This window comes from Sus scrofa, chromosome 16 (assembly GCF_054392235.1).
Source record: "Sus scrofa isolate SSC_HxYL_T2T_F1_AM1 chromosome 16, Sscrofa_HxYL_maternal_Yorkshire_Landrace_v2.0, whole genome shotgun sequence".
NCBI lineage: Eukaryota > Metazoa > Chordata > Mammalia > Artiodactyla > Suidae > Sus > Sus scrofa.
The window spans coordinates 73,827,826-73,851,738 of NC_139398.1; the positions used below are offsets into that span (position 1 = coordinate 73,827,826).

At 36.2% G+C, this 23,913-nt stretch overlaps 1 protein-coding gene across 1 annotated transcript in view; it reads right to left on the reverse strand.

Moving 5' to 3' along the window:
* The window catches only part of GABRA1 (gamma-aminobutyric acid type A receptor subunit alpha1), a 66,583-nt gene that overhangs the window by 33,057 nt on the left and 9,613 nt on the right, over positions 1–23,913 (reverse strand). Inside the window, exons 4-6 of the mRNA XM_003134089.7 lie at positions 14,671–14,738; positions 7,163–7,383; positions 4,817–4,899 (exon numbers count right to left, since the gene is read on the reverse strand). Coding sequence (XP_003134137.5) covers positions 4,817–4,899; positions 7,163–7,383; positions 14,671–14,738 — 372 coding nt within the window. The remainder of the gene's footprint in view (positions 1–4,816; positions 4,900–7,162; positions 7,384–14,670; positions 14,739–23,913) is intronic.

Here is a 23,913-nt window from a genome sequence, read left to right on the forward strand (position 1 = left end):
TGTTTAAGGGTACATAGTTACTTATTAGGAAAACCAAGATAAGAACACTGAATGCCATTCTTTCTACTCCATTGCTGTTAGTAAGGATTTTCTAGGCAACATGTATATGCTCAAGAGCCAAGCAAGGATAATTAGTGGTCATGAAACTAATGATGAAGCCAATACTAGACCTTGTATCATTTCATAACACATTAGAGTTCTTGCTCTTTTGTTATGCTGTCATTAACAACAGAGCCTGGACTCTGACTTTTTTAAAAACTTGTTAAATTTTTAGTTTATGTTGGAGTAGAGTTGAATTACCATGTTGTGTTAGTTTTAGGTGTACAGAAGAATGAATCGGTTATATATATACACATACCCATTCTTTTTCAGATTCTTTTTCCATATAGCTTGTTACAGAATATTGAGCAGAGTTCCTTGTGATATACAGTAGGTCCTTGTTGGTTATATATTTTATACATAGTAGTGTATATGTGTTAACCCCAAACTGTCACTATATCCCCCACACACCTTTCCCCTTTAATACCTGTAAGTTTGTTTTTAAAGTCTGTGAGTCTGTTTCTGTTTTGTAAATAAGTTCACTTGTATCATTTTTTAAGAATCCATATATAAGTGATATATGTCTTTTTCATCTGATTTCACTTAGTATGATAATCTCTAATGCCCTATCTTTTTATACCTTGCCATGTGTTGCCAGTGGGCAGCTAATATAGTCATAGAGAGAAAAGAAAAGTGTGTTATGATTGACTTCTCATTTTGTATACTTGTTTCTCCTTTCTTGCAATTTCTTAGAAGGTCCATTGTGTGTGAAATCTATTATAAATGTGACATTGTTATGAAAATGGAGATTGCTCATTGTTTACATCTCTCAATAGAAATCTTCCAAAATGCAGAGTAAATTCACATGGTGAAAATTGGTATTTTAAATATAGAAGACGGATACACCTAAAGCCTCAACCTAAAGCTCTACAGTAGGTGATGTCTCTTATTATTTCTTCCTTTCAGTGTCTGGAAAGTAGGTCTGACAAAAGCTTTTTTGACTTGACACTATTCAGCATAAAGAAAAGAAGGTTAAAAAGAGTCTTCAACTGCTGAATCAAAAGATGTTAAGCTCGGATTTCAAATAAATCAATAGATTACCTATTTTTTTAAAAAAGATAACATAGTATCAGAAAAGCATCTGCTAATTAACGCAGTCACTTCATTTTTATGAGCCTTCATTTTTCAATTTGTATAAGGCAGATATACTAAATAATTTCTACAATTACTTATTATTCAGAATTCATTTAAATTTCGACTTACTCCTCTCTTGTTTGTAGGATACAGCTTGATAATCAGTAAGGAAATGATCCCTTATTAAGTTCTGACTAGATCTAGCACTTGCCTAGATTTTATTATCAGAATATAATCTGAATCTTCTAGAATCAGAGCCTTATTTTGGAAATTCCTCAGTAAGCAGCTAAAAGATGTCAGCTGCTTTGTACACATTGTCTTCAAGTCATCTGGCCTTATAAAGAGGGCTTTACCCCTCACAAGCAAGTATAATGCAGCTCTGACAATTGGAATCTAACAGCAAGGGGTAAGAAAAGCATTTGCTTTTCCAGGTTTGGTTCTTATCAACATACAGATGAAGCCACTTCAGATGCTTCACAAGCATTTACTACATAGTGCTTTCCTAAATTAATACAAAATCCTCTTGCTTATCTCTTCCTTTTTTCCCCCTCTGATACCTTGGCAAGGGATTTGCTTTCAACATTGAGTAAGAGCATTTTTAGCTCACTTTTGCCTCAGTTTCTTCATCTCTGAAATGCACTAGTTTAGGCTGGGTTGGAGAAATGGCTGTACAATGCATGAAACACGACAGCTACTTCTCATGACCCTGGAAGGCGGCAGGAATTCACCATGATACTCCTTCCCACTGAGCCCGTGCCTTCTGAGCCTACTCTTCAATGTCAAGTCTTCTCTTGATGAAGTTTAATTCCCCACAGTCCTGACACCCTCTTTTCTGAGGCCATCTTTTCTGAGACTTACACATTGAAGAGACATTTCAACCTGATTATTGTTATCTTTATCCATCCAATAAATATTTATTGAGTGCCTACACTATATTAGGCTCTGTGCTAGGAAATGCAGAACAAAAGAGATGCTGCTCTCATGGACTTTTACAGTCTCCAGACCATAACAATGTTAACAAAAGTAATAATTGTTTCTATGATAAATATTGTAAAATAAATGTGTTCTCTGATTAAGAAGACTGAATGAGACTGTAGGCAAAATTTGATAAGGTCTTCAGGGGAAGTCCTAGGAGATGATATTTATGCTGAAATGTAGGGCATATGTAAAACCAGCCATGCTAAGAACTAAGGGAAGGGTAACCAGGCAGAGAAAAGAGCTTATGCAAATGCTCTGAAGTAGAAAACAGCTTACTTATTTTAAATTTCAGTTATGTTATATGAGACAGTATTTTTTTTTTTCCACTTACCATCCACTTTCTTCAGGACAACAATGTGCTTAGTTAAAACTATTTTTCCCGGTCTCCTTTGCAGTTAGCCTTGGCCAGGGGTGACTCAGTTTGGATTAATGAGAAGTGAGAAGGTGTCTGTTAGGATTTTAGGAAAAGATTGTACTCTTTTTTGACAAAGGCACTACTCCTTTCTTCTTTACCCGCTATTCCCCTTAATCTTGAAAGCAGAGGCAATGGCTGGAGTTGCAGCAACCATTCTGCCATCAGGAAGAGCTTCTAAGGACATCTTAAGACATCATCCCTTGTTAAGATGCTGTACTAACCAGCAATCTACTGAGCACCACTTACCTTTCTATATCTTATGTGAAAATATAAACTCCTCTTTAAAGCTATGCTCATTGTTTAAAAATATTCCTAACATTCTAAACATATGATTAATTATTCAAAGCAAGATATCTTTGAGGGCTAAAGGTGTGCTATTAGTAATTATACCAGGGTTTTAGGCATGAATCAATACTTTTTCAGGCAAACTATGATGCATTATATCCCTAACTAGAAAGTGATTTTGTGCATATCCGAATGTTTAATACATTGCCTGGCATGTGAGTAACATAGGATATATAATATTATTGTTAAAAATGAAACTGGTGATCAGAAGAAACATAACAGTCCATGACCTAGAACATGTATTAAATTGGGAAAAGAATGGAAGTGTCCATCATGGCTCAGTGGAAATGAATCTGACTAATATCCATGAAAATGCAAGTTTGATCCCTGGCCTTGCTCAGTAGGTTAAGGTTCTGGTGTTGCTGTGAGCTGTGGTGTAGGTTGCAGATGTGGCTTAGATATGGCGTTGCTGTGGCCATGGTGTAGGCCAGCGGCAACAGCTCCGATTCCACCCCTAGCCTGAGAACCTCCATATGCCTCAGGTGCACCCTCCCCCACACAAAAAAAAGACAAAAAAAAAAAATTGGGAAAAGAATGGAGAGGAGGGAATCATCACCAAAAGGCCATGTAGCTGACAGTTTTTGAAGTAGTTTATCCTTGCGTGTCAGAATACAATGAGATTTATAAATAGAGAGATTCGTCTCTCTAATGACTAGCGCTGCTGGGAGCCCAAAGGCCCTTTGCTATTTTCTTTGCTTGCTGTCTTCCTACACTACTACTATTTTTCTTCTATGAATCATATCGTCACCAAAATAGTTGCTCAGAGTCCCTGTCTAGTGAGAACAGAAAGCTGGTTAGGTTATTCCAGAAGTTGACTCAGTCCTTATACGTAACTCCCCTGCAGGGAACGAGGAATACACTATTTCTCCTCACTTTATGCATGCATACTAATCAAAAGAAGACAAGTGGAGGAAGACTAGCGAACCTAACTCTGCAGGCCACTGCTGTTCTCTGAGTCCTCTAAGGTATGCCTGCATATTTTCAAATAGCACAAATCCTACATGTTATTATTAAGGGGATTTATTTAAGATACTTTCAAACATATTAATGAATACATGAATTTCATGGGACAGCCAAAGAGAACTAGAACTGTTTGAAGATCATAATTGAGTAAATTCCTTTCTGGAATCATATTTAGGTATAGGTTTCTTTATTAAAACTGAATTATTGTCCTCTGCCACCTACCAGTATTTCCATCTCCATCTGTTAAATGAGTTGAATTATTCTTAAGATCAAACAAATGTCAGTAATGATATGAAATAAACACAATGATCTCAATTTGTTAGAAAGAAGATGCTGTCTATAAGGTATAAGCATCTACATTCCATTTGGTTCTCTATGAATACATCCACAAAAGTAGAATTTTCCCACTAAGTAGTTAAATCCACTCTTTACAGTCCAGAAGACAGGGAATAATCCCTTCCTGAAATAATATTAAAAAGTGAAGTTAGGGATTTCCCACTGTGACACAGTGTGTTAAGAATCTGACTGCAGTGGCTTGGGTTGCTTCAGAGGTATAGGTTCAGTCCCTGGCCAGAGAACTTCCATATGCTGTGAGTATGGTCATAAGAAAAAAAAGCAAAGTCAAAGATTATTACTTGTAAAAGTACTCGCAACAAGTCACTATTTAAATGTTATTGATGTTCTTTATCTATCTAACATTCATAACTAATTGGAGGTTTCCTGTTTAAAAATATATCTCAAGGAGTTCCCATTTTGGCTCAGTGGCTTACAAACCCAACTAATATCTATGAGGATTGTAGGTTCGGTCGCTGGCCCATCAGTGGGTTAAGAAGCAGCTCCTACTAGGCCCCTAGCCTGGAAGTTTCATATGCTGCAGATGCAGCCCTAAAAAGAAAAAAAAAAAAAAACTGTAGTAAAGTTAAAAAAATTAAATTTACTCACAGCTTCCAAATTTTAGTGGGCAGGCATGGGCATCCATAGGGAAATCTTCCAAATGCATCGGACATTCAGCTCTCACTGTCAGCCTTATTGATTAAAGGAAATATGAGATATAAATAAATGCCCTATAGATTAGACACTTTCTGATAAATATGATTGTGATATTATTAACTGTAGCAAATCTATTAACAAAGCAAGAGAGACAGGCACAAATGGCAGTGCTCTACTGAGCCGTTAATAATCAAATTACCTAGAAAGAACCATGTCAATGCCTGGATTCTATCCATATTTTGTTTGTTTTGTGAAAATTGGTGACACCTGATTTTGTATGATGAGTGAACATTACTAATGTTTTCTAAAACAAGCCTCACCAACTCATCCACCTGCCACAGCAAGCCCTTTGAGATAAAATGGGATGTACACAAACAAATACTTGTAAAAATACTAATTCAGATTTGGTTGAAAAGAAGACATGAATAAAAAGGAAGGGAGGAGAACGTCTTACTTCCTACATGCAGCTCTCCTTGCCTTCTTCCCTGAAACAGCACCAGATGCATCAAACAACAAAGGAATAGGCCAAGGGGGAATTGTCCTCAGGCTTTGTGAAACTGAGAGTAAAGGCTCCCTGAGAGCTTCTATGTGATTTCACTCTGTTTCAACCATTTAGTTTTATTTACAAATCCACTGCCTCATTGAAGCCAGGATTCTACTGAGCTTCTTTTTCATCCCTATGTTCTGGGAACATGAATTCTATCTAGGTTTTAAAAAGGGTAGTCAAGACAGGGATTCAGGGAAATATATTTGATCTCGCTTGGTGGAACTATGATGAAATTCATGCCCAAATCTCTCACATAATTTTCAGAAAATATGTTTACCGTATTATTAAGTAATTCAAGAAAAGCGATAAGATGGCTTTATAGCCAGTAAAATCCTGAAGTGATTATACTATTAATGAAAGGAAAGAGGAGGTGTTAAATGAATGATTATACTTGCATCCTTAAGTCAAACTATTAAGGAAAGTGATAACACATTGGCAAAGGTGGTGAGAAATTTAGGAGAGGGGGATATGGGTTAGTTAGATGAAGAATAATATATACCATTAATTGATAAGCTTTTTAGTATATGCAAATTCCTCCCGAAATAATTGCCAACTGGCAGAAAAGGACATTAGATTGAGGCTCAAAAACAAGTATAGGATATTTTTACAAGGGAAGCATATTTCAAATATCAAATATAAATAGATCCTACTTGGCAGATCTGGAAAGTCCTCAGCACATCTGTCCATGAATCATCTATTTTCTTTCTCTCTTTTCTGGATTTTTCATTCTTTCAATCCTACTACGCTTTTACTAGTTGAGTCCAAGATCTATCTAATGTGGCTCTTGAAGCATTTTTCTTTCTTTTTCATGTGGATATTTGGGTATAAAAGGCTAGGAAATCTGGCAGCTTTCTCCACAGGCAAAATATCACTCTATTCCACCTCTAAACAGGAGGTACCAAGTCTAGGGGTGGCCTTCATTACCTTTTCATATGAAAGGAAGAGCTAGATGGTCTGAATTACCAAGTGCTGGCCAGTACTATAAAAACAACAAACCATCTGGATATGAAATAACTGCTTTCCTTCAGAATAAGTCCTGAGTAATTCTTAATTTCTCATAAATTAGGAATATTTTTAAAAATCTTTTTTTTCCTCTAAAAATATTTAAAAGTTTATTTGATTCAGGTTTCTTTCATCCAGCTGTAAATGAATGATTGGTATCCAGATGCCGGGCTTTCCAGTAAGGCCAAAATGAGGGAAATATTCATGGACCAAAAATATATACATAATCTTCAATTTAAGCAAAATTCAGAATATTTATAGTCTCAGTCTAATTAACATTATTGTGAGTTCATTCATATACTTCTTCAAAATGTTTACTTCCACATGAATTTATGTTAAAAGTCTCGACTTTTCTATTTTCTGTTTCTTCCCCCTTTCTTTTAAATATAAACATTTCATATATATATATATATCTTGAGATAGCTTCTAAAAATTTAATCTAGACCTTACAAAAATGTAGGAATCCCTGAGGTTTGTAATTGGGAGAGGAAAGCCCTTGTATTAAAGTAGAGCATATTACATTGCTTAGTATACATAGTAAACATTTTTTCATTTTTGTCTAGTCATTTTACTTATACTCGCATGATATTTCAGCCAGCTTAGTTTTCAGAGTAGAGAAATTGTTAAAGCTTGACAAACAGGGAGAACGGGAAACCAGATGCCCTCTAATGGCCCATCGGTTTGATGATTGCCTACAAAAGGAATAGAAGGTCTAGGAAAAGCCAGGAATGGAAGCAGAGCATCCTTACCTCATGGTGTACAACAAGGTCCCATCCTCGGTGATCCGCAGGAGCTTGTTGGGCATGGTCATGTTGTGTGCCACTGACTTCTTCCCATTGTGGAAAAAGGTATCCGGAGTCCAGATTTTACTTGCCATTAGGTTATTTAACCGGAGTACTGTCATGGGTCCTTTAAATTTTAACCTTTCATCCTTCCAGCTTTGACGGAAAAATACATCTATTGTATATTCCTGGGTAATTTTGGAAAATAGCAGAGAGTTCACAGTGCTGTATTTTACAAGGTAAATGGCTTACTCAGACAATGCAAAATTTTTGCAACTTTTAGAAGAAAAATATAAGCTAGAGGATGTTTCTAGAAGTAAACCTATGTGGCCTGTACCTGGGGGTGTCAGGTGAATTATTTATTGGCATAATCACCTAAAAATTCTATAATACCTGAAATATTTTCTGATCAGAAAAATTCTGCTGAATATCTCCTCAGATATGGGAAAGGAAAACAGTCCCTTATTCCCAGCCCACTTCTACCACATAAGTATTGAAGAGATAGAATATATTGCAAATAGAAACAAGGTAACTCAGGTTACAGGTTATTATATACAGGAACATGTTTAAGTTAGACAATCTAGTTATAAAAATAAAACATAACATTTGGGGGGGGAGGGGCTCATGTGATCTCTCAAAACCCCACATCCAATCCCAAAACATCCAGGGCTCTAATGTGAATATGACAATCCCATCTATTTTTTGGCTGGGTAAACTTTTTTTTGGCTAATTTGTATAGACTTTCAATTCTACACAATGAAGAAGATTATAGAGAACAGATCCATTTCACTGGTAATTTGTATCTTTTACAAAAAAAAAGAAAAAAGAAAAGGACACAGAATATGCAGGTGTGTGAATGTGTATTGGTCAGTGTATGTGTGTATGAGACACATGAGGAATGTGTGAAGCTCATCATCATTCACAGCCAGGGCATCTATTTATTTGAATAAACACAGCATTCCTTATGGCAATACCCAGAGACAAACATCTGCTAATCTGAAAACAAGCAAAGTGACTTACCAGCTTCTACAATTGAAAGGGGTAATAATATCCATCTTCCTTGCAGTACTTGCTACACTGACACTAAAGTTGGAACTTGATGGTTTGAAATAAAGATTACCACATTCTCCATTAATCCTAGAATGCTCCACGCTGGAAAGAAGACTAACTTGAAAACATCATGCTCCATTTTCTTAATCTCCTAAATCTTGATGCTTCACAAAGCTGCTGTTTTAAAAAGTCTTATACATACTGTCTTTAGGACATGCAAAATAAATAATGTCTGTGTTCTGGCTTTTTGTGCATGAATTTTACTACCTATCAGTTTCCCAGCATTTAAGCAAGACTGGGTAAAGAATAAATGGAAGGTTTCCATAGCACAAGTTGGGCATTGCTGAGTGCTACTGATCAAGTAACTCAACAAGTATTATTGTTTAGTCTGTAATGTACCAGGCATAGGAGTAAATGCTGACTGAGATAGAAACAAAAGACTGTAAAGTGGTGCCAGTCTATCTTTGCAGGCAAGAGAAATTACCTTGTTTGTTTCTTCTCTGTCTGGAAGTGTCAGATGAGAGGTACTGGGATACATGACATAGGAATTTACTAACCAAGAAACATTTGTTAAGTATCTGTTAAATTCAACAGGGGAGAACCTGTTTGGACTTGGAAATTATAGAAAAAACTCGGGAGGATTAGGATGGACATAGAATAGTATTTTCTTTGAGGAGAGAAATGAGAAGAGTGCCTGTGGATTAAATCAGGAAGGGGTCCAGGGAAGTGGACAGATGCGCCCTGGGCTGTGTGTGTTCTCTTCTTTGGACAATAGAAAAGATAATAGGGTTATGGTAATGATGATGTTTCTATTACTCAGGAATCAGCTGCATAAGCTCTATGCTCCATCCACCTGAACAACTTTAGCCTGATTAACAGCAGAGGCAACAGTCAGTTATAAATCAAAGTTCCAAGAATGTCTCAGCTGACCATGTTCCCACGACTCTAAAACATTTGTTCCCTTGTTTGCCTGCTCTAAGGAGACTTTTGAATATAAAATAAATGTTAACTATAAAGTAAACAAAAATATTTATTTTCAAGTCTTTGACATGATATATCCTGAAGGCAAAGATTCCAAAAAAAAAAAAAAAAAATCATATCAAAATTTGGCAAGGCCCTAAGGTTTAAACAGTTTTCATGTTTAAAGCTGGCTTTACTTATCTGTGCTAATGGTGGGCAATGAAATCCCAAAATTCAGTTAAAATACTCTTTGAATATTGTTCTGGTCACAGAAGCATGCAGGTGTGCGCATATTCACACACATGCATAAGGAGTAAAGTTAACTAGCTAAGCCTTCATTTTTCATGTTTCTCTCTGTTAGAAGTAGAAATGAAAACTGAAATAAAAGCAGTTGATTCCCTCCTGCCTAATCAAAAGTGTAAATATTTGGTCTCCCATATTCTTTTTTTAAAATATTTGCCAGTACTTTATTATTAATTTTTTAATAGTTATTTCCTCAATACAATTTTTTTTCTACTGTACAGAATGGTGACCCAGTTACACATACAGGTACACATTCTATTTTCAATGCAACTGACAAGGGCTTAATCTCTAGAATACACAAGCAACCTATACAACTCAACAGGAAAAAAGCCAACAACACAATGGTAAAATGGGCAAAAGACCTGAATACCTGAATAGACATTTCTCCAAGGAAGATAGACAGATAGCCAACAAGCACATGAAAAAATGCTCAACATCCCTGATTATTAGAGAAATGCAAATCAAAACTGCCATGAGATACCACCTCACACCAGTCAGAATGGCCATCATTAATACATCCACAAATAACAAATGCTGGAGGGGGTGTGGAGGAAAGGGAATCCTCGTGCACTGTTGGTGGGAATGTAAGCTGGTACAACCACTATGGAGATCAGTATGGAGATGCCTTAGAAATCTATACATAGAACTACCATATGACCCAGCAATCCCACTCTCGGGCATATATCTGGTCTCCCATATTCTGAGATTGGCCCCTGCAGTATTTCCATAGTAGCAGCAGGCAGCTCCCAGCAGCTACTTGTACAGAATGACTTCTCCCTAATGCTTGAAACCCATTAGCCTAAGATGGTCCAGAGCCCCTTCTTCAGGAAGATGTAGCAGGAAAGAGGATAGAGCAGAGCCACAGCATAAGCTTTGCAGATGTAAAGTCTCAATCTTCTTCCTAGGACTGAACCATATCAATCTTCTTACCAGGACTGAACTGTTCCTCTGTGCTATGAATGGTCTTGGGTGATTTTCTTGCCTTCTCTAAAGCCAGTTGATACACTGGAGATAATAGCAATACTTATTTCACTTGCCTATTGTGAGAAGTGAGTCAACACAAGTGAAGAACTTAACAAGAATGTCTGGGACACAGAAGTTCTCAGTGAACTCAGAGTTTTTAGTGAACGCTAAAAGTTGTTACTTGTCTCTCATTTTATTATTTATTTTTTTTACTAACACAAATTTGTATTAGATTTTTAGGTGGCTGGGAATGAAAAACAAATTTCTTTGAAAGGGTGATAGGACAGGAAACCTGAAGAAAGTGAGAAAGTGGTCATAACTAAGCAAAGCAAAAACAGAAGGCAAAAGAGAAGTCTCTTGAGCAAATAAGAAGCTCTGGTGGATACTTCATTCAGGGTTCCGGGCTTCCGCCCCCACCGCTCAAGTGAAAAGTCTCTCCAAATTACTCCATTCAATGGAGTAGGTCCCTGGAGAATATGAGCCTCATTGTGAAGATGAGGACAAAACATCCGTTTTGTCCCCAAATAAATATTGTACTAAAGTGTTCCGCTTGCACCATTTATTACCATCTGCATGTGCACTGATTTCATACATTTTAAGCACTATGGAAAGCAGGGCTCTGTGATTGTGCTGCCGGGATATTTCTGTCAGAACCTAGTGCCCTGGGAATATGTGATCTGATTGCCAATTAATGGTTTTTAAAATAAAGTAAAGGAGTTGTCCTAATTTTGTTTTCTATTCCAGAAGAAGTCAGATGACTTGGGAGCTGTGGAGTCTCTAAGGACAAAAAGTTCAAGTTGCTACCTAGCTGGGTCATTTTTCTCCTCTGGAAAATGTAGGTAATAATATTTAGCTAAAATATTTAGCATGAGGATTAGATGAAATACAATCTATGAAACTCTTAGTACAATGCCTCACTATTATAAGCATTCAATATGTTGGATATTGTTATGGTTATTATTATTAATTAGATATTTTATTACTTCTCAGTTTAAAAACTACATTTCCTATCTTGAAAAATAGCTTTGTCATTCTGCCTTTTAATTTTTATGGCCTCTATAGCATACTGCTCTTTCTTACGGATAATTCTCTTATACTGTAGTTTAAATGATTAATCTTCTCAAAGTGTTCAGGTACAATTTTCACTAGTCACTTAGCAAATCAGTTGCAGACCTATGTCTAATTGGATCTTTTGACAGAACAATTCAAATATCATTTTGTTCAAGAGTTTTAGGCAAAATGGTGTATCACTAGTTTAGTCGCTATCCCTTTTTTCTACCTGATATTTGATCAAAAGCCATGTATGAAAAGTAATTCATGATAATTGTAGGGTTAAAGGTGTATCCAAAATTCTAGTCTGCATCTTTTCTCTAAGACAAAAAACCCCACATCATTGGGTCTTGGGATTCTACTTAATCTGAATCAATAACTCAAAAGCATGACAAATATTTTTCAAGAGAAAAGTGTTTGATTGCACATGGCTTTATTTGGGCACTATCCCTCAACAACTTCTACTGAATATCTACACTTTGTGAGGCATCATGTAGGTGGTGAAGATAGAGAACAGTCATCTTATTATTATTACTAGGATAAGTAATGTCATTATTGGAGTGTGCTGTTTGTAATGCTTCATCCCCTCTTTTGGTGTTTCCATCTCTGAGAAGAGAACTTCACCAGTATAAAACTTCTGAAAGCCCTCCATTCCTTCACACACTTCTATTAGATGAGGGGAGGAAGGAGAAGTAATTTAATTTGACAAGCGAGCTTGGAAGGAGAAAGTCATCTTGCCTACCTGGATCTCTTCCTCTCCTCTTCTCCATTTGGGATGCTGGCTGTACAGAGGATTCCCACATTCTGCTGTGTTGCTCCATGCTAGAAGTTTCACATGGACCATCTCCCCCATAGCAGAGGGAGGCTAACATTGCCTGCTGACTGGGTGGGTTAATATGTCTACTCCTGATGTTTATTGTCTGGAAACCCACTTGTCTACAGATATGAGCCACCTACTGCAATACTATCATTATTAGTAATAAAGATGATATTCTCATTTTCTACATCCCTTACTCTTCAGTCTTATTTCTCAATCAGTTCAGAACTGATGTAGGAAAGAGGGTGTTATTTACTGAGTTCCACAGAACTCAAATTTTAAAAGATAATACAAACTCCTAAACCTTTCATTAAATAGGTAGAAATTCAATGCTTACTATAAAGGTGCAATGCAGTGATACTGTGAAAGATGTGAAACAAAAATTCCTTTACGTTTTTAAGCATCACTTTAGGAAAATAAGATATTTATACTAGATAAATAATTTTATAAAGCAGGGCTATAGATGAGACCAAAAGCTAAATTGTACTTTACAGTCAATAAATGCAATTAGAATGCAGAAAGGGAAAATTAATTTGTTATTGGATAAATTCAATTTTTTTCATAAAGCTCCTGATTTGAATGATTGTGGAAATACAGAATTTATATAGGTGGAAAATAGAGGAAATTTCCATGAAGGGTGTATGGCATGATAAGGCATTCAGAAGCAAAAACAATAATGGCTACTATTTATTAAGCACTATTGGTAGACCCTGATTCCCATATCTCATTTAAAATTCCTAACAGTCTTACAAAGATAGGTAATTATAATATATCCACTTTAGAGATTTACAAGCTTGACTGATTTGCCCAAGGTTATACTGCTGTTAGTGATGAATTTGAATTCAGCCAGCCAGAATCCTAGAACCAACCCTGCTAACCCCCAGTGGTATGCCTCACCAAAAGCAAATCCACAATTATGGCTAGCTTTTATATTTTTGTTTCTTACATAGTAATAATGGCTGAAATTTGTTGAGTGCTTATTATATGCCAATAATTTTAGGTGCTTTTCATGTATTAATTCATTTAGTACTCGTGATTAACCCTATGAGGTATTATTACTCCCATTTTATAGATGAAGACACTTAAGAAACTTCCCCAAGGATACACTCTTTTCAATGGAAAAGCCGTAATTATAAACCCAGGGACTCTGGTTCAGAAATCTGTATTCTTATCTACCATTCTGCTCTCTCTCATATGCCCCACTGATTCTAATTTGAATAGTCAGTGCATTTCATAACCCATTTTTAGGAGTAAAGTATCCGATTATCCAAAGCCAGCATTTCCCAATAGTTGACTCATAGAATGTCAACAAGTGTCACTTGAAGGAAAGGGTTCTGGACAGATATGATTGGCAAACACTAGATTAAATGCAGTTAAACAGTTTGCCTTACTTCAGGACTTGTCAGAGCTTTAACCCTGCACTGTGAATTTCTACACTTTGGGTCTAAGTTGATGTCTTCTCTAATTTGTGTTCTTAATCATCTGAGCTACGATGAAACCAGAATACTTTTGTGTTAAGATAGTGTCAACAAGAAGCTGTTTCAAAATTGGTATTTTTAAAATTGCTATTTAATTAATATCTTCAGAATATCCGTAATGGTATGTCTTCATGGAATCTTTATGAATTTTTGCTTATATAGGAACTTGATTGTTATGAAGTCTGAAATATTATATAATATCTGCAAAGATCTACAGATTTACCACCTCCAGTCAAATAGAAGAGAAAATTTGTGTTAATTCATTTGGTCTAGAAAGTGAGAAAACAGGTACGTATTCATTTTATTCTCACTCTTGTTAATAACTTAACGATTGTCTTTTTCAGTAAAGCTGGACCTTGTTATTTCAATCCCTGTCTAATTGTGATCAGGTATTCACTCAGCTTTTACACACATTTCTCCTTTTCAACCGAAAATAATTTAGAAATCACAATGTTTATGGCTGTTCTATAACCGTGTTGGCTATTCAGAAACCTAGCATTCTTTAATCCATGGGTCCTCCTAACTAAAGTATATGATAATTCACACTATTTGGCTCAAAGAATAGAAACCAGTGCAAAGGAATCATTTCAGGGATGGAACAAAAGAAGACTGTAGTAGTTGATCCCCCCAAATAGGCCTGGTCTGGAATGAAAGTGGGTACTTTCCATTGCATAAATATTACACACACACACACACACACACACACACACACACACACAAAATCGTATTATGCAGACACAAAGATATAGCCAAGCTATTCCAAGTTGCTTACTAAATACCTAGTGTATAATTTTTCTTTCAAAAGGGAAATTTAGAAAATACTCTAGCAAAACCAGAAATGCCAAGTCACTTACCATATCATGGTCTGAAACGGGTCCGAAGCTGGTGACGAAGATATCGGTCTTCACTTCGGTTACACGCTCTGATGAAGCAGGAAATTGGCACAGTGAATGTCTATCAACAGCCCTTATTAGATCTCACCACCACATACTCACACCCAAATGGGAAATTCATTGGCTTTGATTAGCTATTTCTAAAATTGGTCCACTGCGTAGTCCTGATAATTTACTGCTTACACATGAAATTTCACAGTTAATATTTTTCAGTGGAGAACAGAGCCTAAATATGCTACTTTGGGAGACAGATTTTTATGGAGCGGTCAGATAATGCTTAATGAATTCTTCAAGAATGGACACACTTTCTTAAATGATACCAAGACATCTCATATTATAATAAAAATATGTTAGTATATGGGTATGTTTTAAGCTTAAATATTCTTTTGCAGCTCACCAGATCCTCCAGGTTTTAAGCTCCTCTTGGGAAGCATATAGCATACCATAACAAGCTTTATTAACTCTTTAATGACTCAAGGCTGTGTTTTATAAATGATTGCTTTCTGGCACTAAACCATAACTGAATTATCCGAATTACTCCCTAGGGAAAAAATCTGACAACCTATATAAGTATCCTCAATTTGGAGTTCCCATCGTGGCTCAGTGGTTAATGAATCCAACTAGGAACCATGAGGTTTCGGGTTCGATCCCTGGCCTTGCTCAGTGGGTTAAGGATCCGGTGTTGCCATGAGCTGTGGTGTAGGTTGAAGACACAGCTCAAATCCTGCGTTGCTGTGGCTCTGGTGTAGGCCGGCAGCTACAGCTCTGATTGGACCCCTAGCCTGGAAACTTCCATATACTGCAGGAGCGGCCCTAGAAAAGGCAGAAAGACAGGAAAAAAAAAAAGTATCCTCAATTTTGAGGATGAAAAGAACATTATGGAAAAATGAAAGTTCATTTAATAGATACCATTTCAAGCTCACATGATTTTACTTTATTGGTGTCTTAGGCATATACATCAGCCATTAAAAACATATGTATTCTAGTTTAGTGACAACTCCACACAGATATTTTCAAGGAAATGTAATCATAAAGAAAGAAAGAAAAAGAAGAAGGAAGGAAGATGTTGCTTATATAAAAGGAAATACTTTGATGAGAGGAGAAAATGAGAAAGATGACTTTGTAATTTTTAGCTTTGGCTCTGAGAAATAACAGGGCAGTATCTCGAGCATTTCATTTCATTTATCAGGGCCTTTGTATCTTTGGTATAAGACATGAAAAAAGTGATCCAATACATGCCGTAACGAATTCTTTTGAAAGTAAAAAATTTTATTCCTTAGCAATTCACTTGTAAACAGTTAATACTTTCAGCATAAATTTGTCTCAAGGAAGTCATATTATACCCATAATGTACCTCAAATGATATAATTTTGAGGCAGAGACAGTCCCCTCGATAACCAATCCAATATTTTTTTTGGCTTTTTTCCCCCAACCATTTCATTGGCTCCAAAAAGTTTAAATGAGCCCCTGACATAATTGTGTGGAGTTTACAGTTTTAGTGCTTCCAAATAGAGAACATGGTTTGAGAAAAAGAGAATAGAGTCGTGTTTTTAGAACTCATTTTCAACCTCAGCTTTAACGTTCTGCAGCAACTGTATAGCTTGAGAAGGGCAGCTGTCAGCAGTGTCTCAGCTGTATTAACATCTGTCGCTCATACCAGCCTCTCCCCTTCCAGCAGCCATTCCCCAATATATACGCCTCTCTCTCTATTGCACACTCGTTCTATATTTTTTATCAGAATTAGTCTTTTCTTAGTTTAGATATCTGTTATTTCTTAAGATTCCATCCAGAGCTCACACTCTATTGGAATGTCAGGATGGACTTTCATTTAAAAATAATCAAAAGAAAATACGTTTTCTACTCACAAAAGATAGAATTTATCTTCTTAACTGAAAGCATTTTCATCCTCTTTAAAGATTCCCCTTTCTAGGTTAAGCAAAGAGCCTCATTTTGTTTCCATGGTTGAGTTGCACTTCTCCATATCATGAACCCTAAGATTTATGGTGAATATCTTAATGGATTTGCGCGACACTTATGGAATTAAACTTATGTTCTTTCTTTCATTTTTGTTTTTATGGTAGAGATCAATCATTAAATGCATACTCATTTGGGAAATATATATGAATCCCTGTCTGAACACTTGCAAGTGCATGGTGGTGTAGGACGGTTCGCTTAGACTCCTTGGTCACTATTATTTATTTCCTGAGAGTGAAGAGGGCATAATTTCTGCACTTTAAGGTAACTCCCCAAGGTACCTAGCTTTACAAAAACTGGCTTATCAGATGTTTTAGAGGCAACCAATCTATTTATCCAGCACGATAAAATGCTCTGAAGAAGTGAACCATTCACTTATCAAATATATGGGCTATTTTCTGCTGCTGTCTTTAGTTTGTCAGTGGATGCTACCATCTGGAACTTGGGTGGAGGAAGGGAAATAAGAGAATCAGAAAAGTAGAACAATCACTTTCTATACTTTCCCTTCTAATTTATTGCCCTTGCCACATACCCAAACAATTTTCTTTGATTTATCATCAGCTGTTAGTGAATGTCCAGTGAAACAAGAAGTTTCCATTGCTCTAAGACTCTGCTCATTATGTGTGCCACTGAAAGAGTTGTTTTGGACATTAGCATGCTAATGTCACTAAGAAACCATGTTTTAAATAAATGTGGTCAGCCCCGTGTACCCCCACATTTCCCCAACTTACTTGGGAATGCTACTCTAAAACATTTCAAAAGCTTTCGGGTGAATGTGAAGTCAATATAACATATTATATCATTTATAAAAAAATTTAAATTAAAAAATACACCTTCATAGTACATAGAAACTTCAGAAAAACATTTTAAAAATTTAACTCCCTGGAATATTACCATCCGCATAAATCCACTGTTAATATCTTGATATATTCTCTTACATATTTTTCTATTCAAATATAAAATTAATAATTACACTCAACCACATTCTCACTCAGCCGAGTACAATTTCAGTGACAAATAGGATCCTTTATCCAAAAGTAGGTCTCTTACTCCAGCTCACCAGGGGAATCCCTTTTGTCATGGGAAATCATTTGTGCTTTAAGATAGAAAGTTTATAAACTGGTGTACAAAGGTTCAAGACAAAGAATTGTTATGAATGGAGATCCCGTCGTGGCACGGTGGAAATGAATCAGACTAGGAACCATGAGGTTGCGGGTTCGATCCCTGGTCTCACTCAATGGGTTAAGGATCTGGTGTTGCCATAAGCTGTGGTGTAGGTCGAAGATGCTGCTTGGATCTAGCATTGCTGTAGCGTAGGCCGGTGGCTACAGCTCCGATTAGACCCCCAGCCTGGGAACCTCCATATGCTGTGGATGTGGCCCTAACAAGACAAATAAAATAATTGTTGTGAATGAATGTCAGCCAAGTTGTAAATATTGCATAGTTAACTTGCTTTTTTGACAAAAAAAATGGTGACTTAAAATCAAGTTCTCTTTTCTTGGACCAGGCTTAAGTGGAAGATGCATTTGGACCTATGTGCTTTAGCTGAGAGCTCAGGAAATTGTTGAGGAACCTTCTTCTTCACAATTCTAGAAAAATGTTATCTCTTTCCTCTCCCTTCTGACATAAAATCCCCATCGGATGGGGAGATAACATAAGAAAAACTGAAACATTAGCGTTTAAATCATATACTCTAAAGCTAGAGTTTATTGACTTAGCATTAGACTCTAAAGTGTTATTAGAAATACCTATAAAGAACACAAGCCCTTTCTGTGGATCACATGAGGAAAAGCCAGGATATTTTTATGCTTCAAAATATTCTATTTAAGAGCATACAGTGTAAGTCAGGGACTTCTAAAGAAATTCATCTAGGAAGATTACATGCCTAGCTGAAGTTAAACATGAATGAACCTCTTAAGTAATGAGGAAATTATCTGCAAATGGAAATCAATTAAAATAACTCAGATAGAGTTCCCGTCTGGCTCAGTGGAAACGAATCTGACTCGTATCCATGAGGATGCAGGCTCTATCACTGGCCTCACTCAGTGGGTTAAGGATCTGGCATTGCTGTGAGCTATGGTGTAGGCTGCAGATGCGGCTCACATCCAATGTTGCTGTGGCTGTGGCATAGGCTGGTGGCTACAGCTCTGATTCGACCCCTACCCTGGGAACCTCCACATGCCTCAGGTGTGGCCCCAAAAAAGACAAAAAAAAAAAAAAAAAAAAAAACTCAGGTGCAAAAAAAATCTTCAGAGAGCAGATTAATGAGGAAAAATTTTTTTCAATCAAATATTTTCATCACAATAATCCTTCTCTGTCCAGTGTAAAAAAAATCAAGGTTCTTTAAAATTAGGATAACTATACTCATGGTCAAGTTTTCAAGGAATAAAGATGAAACAGAGTTGTGTAAACTGAGATTATGTGATGATGGTTATTATTACAGTCATTAGGGATATCTAAAGATAGTACATCAATGTAACTGAAGTTCTTGATCAATACATCAACTAAAATCAGTCTTTAAACAAGCACACCCTTCAAAGATGTTTTACATACAACATATATATTATTTATATAACATATGAGCACACACACACATACACACACAAACACACATACATATGTATGAACATGTATACACACACCATATTATATCCTCTATGACAGCTAGACAGCAGTAGATCTGTTTTTACTGGGGATTTCCTACAATGTTGATATCCTGCTGATAAGCATTGAAGTAACAGATGTTTTGAAGTGATAATTCAAAAAGATGATTAGCGCTTGAGGCATAAATGAGAAAAGCAGTGCTGTATAGTAAGTAGTAAGCACGTTGGATTAAAAGTCGAAACTCTCTGGATTTTAACTCTGATGTTCCTGAAGAATGAACTGTGTGATTTCAGGTACAATTCTTTAATTTCCCTGAGTCTGTTTTGTCACTTTTTCAATGAAGAAATAATACCTGCACAGTCAACTCCATTGTCTTGGAGTAAGAGTCAAATAAAATATTAATGCCAAAAATAACTGAAATATATTTTCTGGGTACATAAATTTATTCAAAAAATATTTATTATTTTCTATGTGCCAGGGAGGCACTGTTATGGGTAATGCTAATACACTGGTGAATAAAAGAGTAATTGTTCCTGTTCTTCTGTAGCATATCTCATAGTTTAAGGTAACATATATTATGGGCAAAGGCTTCTTATTGCATCAAAATAAAGGTCAACTGCTCCTATCAGAAGCTCTTTAGGTACTGGCCCCTTTACCTCTAGAGTGCCATCTTGTACCATGATAGAAGCATGGTGTTAGAAGCAGAGGTAAATAGGTAGGTAGGTAGACAGAATAACAAACATAATTGTGTACAAATACATATGCACAAATTACGCTAATGAATATCAGATCACTATTTTATCAGTTCTGAAATAGCGTCTTTTGAAGAGATGGTATTTTGAACTGCAAGCTAAAAGATAAGAAAAATTCAGGGATGAGCAGATCCAGGGAAAGTCATTTTAAGGAGAAAAAAGAGCAAGACAAAAGATATGAGGCGAGAAGAAATGTGCTTTAAGAAACAGGAAGCCCAGTGTCTCTGGAGCTTGGTGATTCTGATTATGATTGTGCAAGGCGACACTCTAGAGGTAAAAGGGGCCAGTACCTAAAGAGCTTCTGATAGGAGCAGGTGACCTTTATTCTGATGCAATAAGAAGCGTTTGGGTAACGACGTGAAATAATGTTACCTGTGGTTTAAGGAGACAGCTGATGCTGTGTGAAGCATGGATTGTCAGAATGACCATAATCAAAAAGAAAATGGAAGAGGGAATCAATAGTGAAGAATTTTAGGTGGTATTTTATTAGGAATGTCTATCACAACAATTTATTGCATTTAGTACTGGCCATATTTTCACTGGAAATGCTTTTTACTGAGGGACTCAGAGTAACATGCACTGACTGGGCCCAGTTCTGTGTACTTATAACCGAGGAAGGAGGTTTATTGCCTCCTTTAAGCTACTTTGCTTCTGTCAATTCACAGAGGCAGGTAATTTATGGAGACTAAATGGGCTAACATTAGTCACCATAATAAAGTATTTCTTAAAACCCCACTTCGAAATAGTTCTGTTTGGAAACAAATGATCCTGGGCTCCCTGCATAACCATCCATTTATACTCCTTTCAATTCTCTGCCAGCCTTCCTGGAGTAGCTGCCTTGCTCCTTCACCTTCATTTCCATTCCCTTAATTCTTTAGAATAGTTGGCAATTTCCCCTAGCTGATAATGTAGAACAACTTAATTTTGGCTCTGTTCAGCTACTAAATCTGGATATGGGATAAAGAATCACACTTGAAGGTGTCTAACCAATACCCGCTCCTTTTGTGTTTTTGGATTCCACGAACTCAGATGTTACAAGAATCTCCCAGGAAATAAAAATAAAGTTTCTTGGAGCAGACATTTATCTCATCTCCACTGAGAATTCCCTTCCATCCCTCCTTACATCATGGCAGTTTCTATTGGGAGATGGCAAAGCTTTAGAGAAGATGTGATTGCTGTGTTGGAGGCATGGGTTTCTTTAGGTCTGTATAAGTCTTGAGCAAAATTGGATAACCTGCAGTAGCTTTGAGGCATCGTACCTCTGTTCCCATTATAGTATTTTTAGTTCTATGAGAAAAATAATACAATAATCTTGGAGGGATAAGGCATTAACTTAGGACTTTTTAAAGTTTTTCAAAAATGGCAGAGTCTGTGACTATTAACAATGAGATTCTTACCTCTGAAACACCACATTATTTTTCAAATAAAGAACTCAGAGTCAAGCTGCAAAACAAAAAACAAAAAACAAAAAAAAAAACCATCTACAAAAAAACGAATTAATATGCGATGTTGGTTCTAGAATCAAGATAGGAAATGGAAACTACATAAAAAGGAAATAAGTAACTGCGTAAAATATCAACTACAGTCCTTTACTAATAACTTTGTCTTTGTAACTTGAGCACAGTTTTAGTGGCTGCATTTTATCTTAGGAAATGCTTGGCACTGATCAGGTAGGTGATTCATATACCACAGGAAAAGATGGAAGCAGAAAGTTTCTAAACATGCTAGAACATTCCTCTGGGCATCTCAGTTGGAATCACTAGACAAGCTGGTTTTATGAGCTGACTGGATTTCTCAGGCAGTAAAGGTTAAAAGGTGCTCTCTGTTCATTTCAACAGTTCCTCTTGGGTTTTTGGTAACTGCTTTTTCTCTAAAATTCAGCTGAATTATGGAATGTCTAGATATAGTATTTCAGTGGAAATAGATTGCATTATGCCAAAGTCTGAGCATCTGCTCCACTTCTTGCATTAAAAGCATGAAATAAAAGCTTAGAAAATTCAAAAAAAAAAAAAAAAAAAGAGAGAGAGAGCAAATTGAAAAGAGAATTCCAGAGCAGAATTTCAAAAGTTAATACACAAAACCATTATCTGGTAAAGTAAATATCACCACCACAACAAATACGTGATAAATCTAACCTTTTAAAATGTTTTGGGGTACTGTTGATAATTTAGAATCTTTTTATTTTATGGAAAGTCAATACAATGTGACTCAAATATCTTGTCCTCTACACTTTGGAAATTCTGTCTTTTTAATACAAATACAAAATGTGTGTTTCAGGTTAGGTGAATATGAATAAAATGGTTGCCTCTGATCTCAGCATCACACAGGATACAGAAACATAATAATAAAAGATCATATGAATATCAGGTATCATATCAGGTAGAACAAAGTGTAATCACATAAAATATCAGGTAGAACAAAGTGTAATCACATAAAATTTACAAAGCTGCACAAAATTTCACAAAAGATAATCCAATTTTTGTCCCCACAGCACTCTTAGATTTCTATCTTTATTATTTCGACATAAAGAAACATAACCCAAGAGCCCAAGCTAATTCCCCAAGGAGCCAACACCACTTTGCCAGTAGCAACCAACCCAGTCTCCTTGCTTAGTTGAAGATGCTTATATCTTAAAGCTGAGATGTCTTATAATAATTGGACTAAAGGAAATCTAAAAGATCTTATATAGGCATAAGAATCAAATATTGGGAAAATTAAGAATCTAAGGAGTAAGTCAGCTTTGAGACATATATTGCTTGCTAAATAAAATGTTAGTGCTAAAATAACTTGAGAAAAGATCCCAGCTACATTCCAGTTATAACTACTCATCTAACTGATACCTTCAAGGAAGTTAAATGTAAAACAAAATCCCCCCAATTCTATAACATGTATTGGAAAAAGAAGAAACTCGTAATTAAATATATGTGAAGGGTATGGTAGGAATACGTAAAGCCCATTCTCTACCTACATTCCTACCTGCTTATTCACTATTTACTTCTTCTGTTATCACAGGATGAGTACACATGCATACTCTTTCAAAGGAAAGAGAGATGAATATAGATAATGGGGCAGAAGGGAAGGGAATGATGTCTCTGGAAAGGCATTACTTCTCAAAACTATGAAAACTTGCTTCAGAGTGCAGTTTTAGATCTATGTTTATGGATTGTTTCTCTCCTCCCCTTTTCCTGGAGTTCACGGGCAGCCAATATGATGGTGGCTGAAATTTTACCCAGATAGGTGCAGTTCCCAGGCAGTCTCATTTAATTTTTTAGGAAGCTGGAGGAAATTCAGGCTTCTTTAGTTTATTAGAATCATAGTCAATAAGGAGAAATCCTGAGGAAATGGATTTTCTCAGAAAGTGTTTGGTTTGGTCTTGATGTAAAATGAAAAGAGGAATCTTGATTAATCAAGGAACACCTGTGCCTGCCCATCCCCATAAAACAGATCCCTCTCCTTCAGCATTTTCTCTCTGCTGCTCTCTTTCACATTCTCCAGCCCTCTCACTTTTCTCTATTCTTTCTCCTTATTTTCAATACCTTCTTTTGCTTTCCTTTCATCTCTTTTTCTTATCTGGCTATTATTTTCTGGATTTTACCTTCTCCCTTCTCTTAAGTAATTTATTCTCCTATTCTGACCATGTTTTAAGCAAAAGCCTTTCAAAAATGTTCTTCAGCCCCTGGTTGCAAGGAAAAGGCACACCTTGCCCTCACAGAAAGAGACATTAAACGAGAATGAATTCAACAATCACTGACAATTTTGATTTGTATTTTCTGGCTATTGACTATTTCAATTCAAGTCTACTTACAGGGTTTCTTCATTAATTTTGTGCTTAAAAATAGGAATATGCCAACACACTTTTTTCTTTACATTCCTG